General features: G+C 49.6%; 1 protein-coding gene across 1 annotated transcript in view; it reads left to right on the top strand.

The window, feature by feature from the left end:
* The first annotated feature begins 2,881 nt into the window (after positions 1-2,881).
* Positions 2,882-5,036, top strand: part of RWDD2A (RWD domain containing 2A) — a 12,247-nt gene continuing 10,092 nt past the window's right edge. Inside the window, exon 1 of the mRNA XM_019520425.1 lies at positions 2,882-3,124. Within this exon, the coding sequence (XP_019375970.1) occupies positions 2,924-3,124 (201 nt within the window). The 5' untranslated portion in view covers positions 2,882-2,923. The remainder of the gene's footprint in view (positions 3,125-5,036) is intronic.

Genomic DNA, 5,036 nt, shown 5'->3' with positions numbered 1-5,036 from the left:
CGCTGTATCCCGCCCAGCGGCCCCACCCCCTCGAGGGAACTTGGGGGCAGCGTTGTGCCCGCTTGACGCGGTTTGAACGTGAGGCGAAGTGACGTCATCGGCTCGACGGGTCAAGTTACTTCTCAGGGGCGGGGGCTGCCCCTCCATGACCGCCTGGCACCCCAGTGGACTCAAAATCCGAGGGCAGAAAAATAATTGGGCTTTCATGTTCTTTTTCAATCTAATTGGAGCTGGGTTATGAAAATGCCTTCATTAGGATCAAATAATCGCATCATGGCACCCTGGGGTGGAGCTGTGGCACCCTAGGTGCAGGCTGTATTGCTGTATCATGTGGCACTTGCAGGTGAGCAACCTGAACTAAAGCGTGTTCACTTTGTGAGAGATTTCAAGCAAGGCCTTTTGATGTGCCAACAAGGATCATAGGCCAGTGCCTGCCAAGTAGAAGTATAAGCCACTCTTTAATAAGGGAGGCCACTAAAGAGGACATCACTGACTGCTTGGGACAACTGAAAAAGGAAATGAGGACTGGAGCGAGGGGCAAAGGTTGATACCGACTGCCCCATTTAAAAGCATAGGCCCAGCCCACCAAGTCACTCATTGGCCTCCCTCAGGTGGGGAGGCCACAGGGAAAGAGGACAACAGAATTTGTGGAACAGAATGAAAAAAACAGGGATGGGAGTGCAGGTCAGAGGGTCAGAACAAGCATACCGAGTAGGGCCACTGAGCAAAGCGCACCGGACAATGCCCACTGGCCCTCAAACGAGCTCAAGGAGCCAGTGGACCAGGGGTGGGCAAAGTGCAGCCTGGGGGCCGGATGCAGCCCATCAGGCCATTCTATCCGGCCCACGGGGCCCCAAAAAAATTAGAAAATTAATATTAATCTGCCTTGGGCTGCCTGCCATGCGGCCCTCGATGGCTTGCCAAAACTCGGTAAGCGGCCCTCTACCCAAAATAATTGCCCAGCCCTGCAGTGGACACTGCCCAGTGATGCTCCCTCAGAGACATGAACAGATGAGGGACAGGAAAATGCCCCCACAGTTCACCAGGTGTTCTGCTACAGTTTCCTTTTTCCTTGTTAAGTAGGCTGCTAGCTTGGCTAGGGCCAGGAAAAGGTTGACCAGGAGGTCCTGGGACTTGCTTAGTGCATGCATGGGGAGTGGTTTAGCCAGAACCTGAGCAAGATGCTCTGGAAGAGGCAGTGAAAGGGCAGCAGCTGGCACACTCCAGGTAGGCATGCACCAGGGTATCCCTCTGCTTGCAGAAGGAGCAGGTATCAGGGGTGTCCGAGATTCATGTCACATACGCCATGGCGGTGGCTTCAAGATCGCTGGTGGCTTGTGGGATCAGGGAGGAATACAGGTTCATATACCTGGGACCCTTGTCAAGGGTGTTCCACCACTTCATGTCTGGGTGGGATGCAAGGATGGGTTGGAGGATGGAGACCGTGAGTGTGTAGAGCTGGCAGCAATGGACTGAACAAAAGTGGACAGGGTTGGTATTCACCAGGCTGCTGAGATAGAGTGGTAGGGAGTGCTCTGGGGCCTGCCTAGGCAGAGACTGTACAATGAGCTCCAGGTGGTGGAGGCAACTTGGGGAGCAGAGATTGACCTTGCACAGAACCTGGTTGATGTAAGTGAGGGCAGTGGGTGACAGAGAGGCCTTGACCTCCTGGATTAAGTGGCAGGGCACACAGTTTTGTGGTGGTGGGTTTTTTTAGGTCTTGGGGCAATGGTGGTAGTAGTTTCATAGTTGGTAGGGTTGGAAGGCACCTGAGCAGATCATCAAGTCTGCCCCCCTGCCATGGCAGGAAAGAGTACTCGGGTCAAACAACCCCAGCAAGGTGTTCATCCAGTCTCCTCTTAAAGACCCCCAGGGTAGGAGCCAACACCACTTCTCCTGGAAGTTGGTTCCAGATCCTAGCCGCCCTGACAGTGAAGTAGCGCCTCCTGATATGTAGCCTAAATCTACCCTCTGCCAGCTTGTGACCATTATTTCTTCTCACTCCTGGTAGTGCTCAGGGGAACAGGGACTCCCCCAATTCCTGCTGGTCCCCCCGACCAGTTTGTAAATGGCCCCTAGATCCCCCCTCAGCCTTCTCTTGTGAAAGCTGAACAAGTTCAGGTCCCTTAGCCTCTCCTCGTAGGGCCTGCCCTGTTGCCCCCTGATCATGCGAGTGGCCCTCCTTTGGACCCTCTTCATGTTGTCCACATCCCTCTTGAAGTGCAGCGCCCAGAACTGGATGCAATACTCCAACTGCGGCCTGACCAGTATTGCATAGAGGGGGAGGATCACCTTCTTGGACCTGCTTGAGATGCATCTGGATGCATGACAAGGTGTGGTTGGCCTTCCTGACCACATCCCTACACTGTCAGCCATGTTCATCTTGGCATCAATAATGACTCCAAGATCCTTTACTGCCTCTGCACTGAAGAGAAGGGAGTTCCCCAGCCTGTAGGTATGGTGCTGGTTCTTCCTCCCCAGGTGCAGTACCTTGCACTTGTCAGTGTTGAAACCCATCTTGTTCTCATCCGCCCACCCCTGTAACCTGTCTAGGTCTGATTGTAGCCTATTCCTCCCTTCCAGCATGCCCACTTCTCCCCACATCTTAGTGTCATCTGCGAATTTGAACAGAGTGCTTTTTACCCCATCGTCCAAGTCGCTGATGAAGATGTTGAACAGTGGGGGCCCGAGGACCAAGCCCTGCAGAACCCCACTGCCCACATCCCTCCAGGTGGAAAATGACCTGTCCACCACCACTCTCTGGGTGCAGTCCCCACAGCCGTTGTGTAATTTGTTTTATTTTAAGACACAACTCCCATTTTTATGTTTCCTTCACTGACAGAGGAACATTGCTGGGTATTAAACTTTTCTGCTAATTTGATCTTTTCTATTTTTAGGTGTCTACGTTTATAGTTGCAACATAATGGCTGTCTCTATAAAAGAATGCCTTGAGCTTCAGCTGTTGGAGATGGAAATGCTTTTTTCAATGTTTCCTAATAAAGGAGAAATAAACCTTCGGGACCAAAATGCTCTTACCTGCATACAGCTCTATTTGAAGAACACAAAGGAAGAGCTACCACCTCAAATTGACTGTTCCATTTCTGTTAACATAGATGAGCCAAAGGTGAGAATTTCCACTTACCTTTTGTGTTAGTTAACCATATATATTTCTTAAATTTTCACTGAAGTAGTTTAAAAAAGGATGTTTCATACATTTTGGTATAGTCAAATGCACTATTAAAAGTGTGCTCAGGGGTCTTGTTTCAGCCGGAAGTTATCAAAAAAACATGGCTTTACTGTTTGCACAAAGGTATTGATTATAGGGTGAAGGTAAACATTACACTTAGATGATAATAAATCTTTGGAATATTAAGCAGTGTTGAAGTTGGAACATGCTGTGAGCAGTCACAGGTTAAGGGTTAGTACCATTTCTTGCTTGCACAGCTCTGAGTTGTCACTAGCGGGCTGGTGAGCAGGGGCATGGCTATAAGCCTGGACACCTGGGTTGCATCTATGTTCAGGGGGGAGGAACAAATACATTTAGCAAAATAACCCACTGGGGTGGGGAGCAATAAGGGCAAGTTAGTGTCAAACTCACTTTTAGCATGGGTTACTGTATACTGAGAGGTGGACGTGCCAGCCTTGAGTTTTGTTGAGGTTATTATTGATATACACAAGGAATCAGATTTAAAAAATACTAACAGAGATTTATTGAGAAGACAGTAGGGAATATTAACACAGGTAAGGGACAACAACAGTAACAACAACTTAACAGATGTAAATAGAGAGAACAGACAGGTACAATTTATACTTTACCAATACTGGAGTATTAAACAGTAAGCAAAGTAGAGATCAATTTGATAACAGTTGAACTGAAGTCGAGGGGAAGCCAATGCAAGTCAGGTTGAAACCAGATGATCTGAGGAGACAAACGTGTGAGATTGGGCTTTAGTGCACTGTATCTCATTCCCTCCATGGGGTAAACTACCATATGCACTATGGCACCTCTCAGAATCCTCACACACACACCATGCATTTCCGCACACTCACACTCCATTACCGAAGTTCCAGATTTTTATATGCCACAACTGCCCTTAACAGCCAGTCCTCTGAGGCAAAGGTACTGTCACTCATTGTCAATCATGTCAAATCCAATCATATCATTCTTTCACAAGATACATTCCCCTGTCAATCATACCCTGTCCACAGGCATTCCCTCAGCTGTGCATGTCGAAATAGTAAATTGGGCCAGTAGGTCAGGAGTTCGTTCATTCTGGAGGCTCCCAGAGCATGGCAGTTCCATAAACCATCCTTACAACATAGATTAAGCCTATAAACATTGGAAAAAACTTTCTTCTCCAACACGGGAGAATTGGTCAATTGGGTCACTAACTGGCTGGAGGGTCACACCCAGAGTGGTGGTGGACAGGTCCTATTCGACCAGGAGGGATGTGGGCAGTGGGGTTCCGCAGGGCTCAGTCCTCGGGCCCACGCTGTTCAACATCTTCATCAGTAACTTGGACGAGGGGGTAAAAAGCACCCTGTTCAAATTTGCATACGACACTTAAGATGTGGGGGGAAGTGGGCATGCTAGAAGGGAGGAATAGGCTGCAATTGGACCTAGACAGGTTACAGGGGTGGGCGGATGAGAACAGGATGGGTTTCAATACTGACAAAAGCAAGGTGATGCACCTGGGGAGGAAGAACCAGCACCATACCTACAGGCTGGGGAACTCCCTTCTCATCAGTGCAGAGGCAGAAAAGGATCTTGGAGTCATTGTTGATGCCAAAATGTACATGGGCTGACAGTGTGGGGACGTGGTCAGGAAGGCCAACCATACCTTGTCATGCATCCACAGATGCATCTCAAGCAGGTCCAAGGAGGTGATCCTCCCCCTCTATGCGACACTGGTCAGGCCGCAGTTGGAGTACTACGTCCAGTTCTCGGCGCTTCACTTCAGGAGGGATGTGGACAACATGGAGAGCGTCCAGAGGAGAGCCTCTCGCATGCTCAGGGGGCAGCAGGGCAGACCCTA

This window comes from Gavialis gangeticus, unplaced genomic scaffold (genome assembly GCF_001723915.1).
Source record: "Gavialis gangeticus isolate Ggan-Ray unplaced genomic scaffold, GavGan_comp1, whole genome shotgun sequence".
Classification (NCBI taxonomy): domain Eukaryota; kingdom Metazoa; phylum Chordata; order Crocodylia; family Gavialidae; genus Gavialis; species Gavialis gangeticus.
This window is presented reverse-complemented; position numbering and strand designations above follow the sequence as displayed.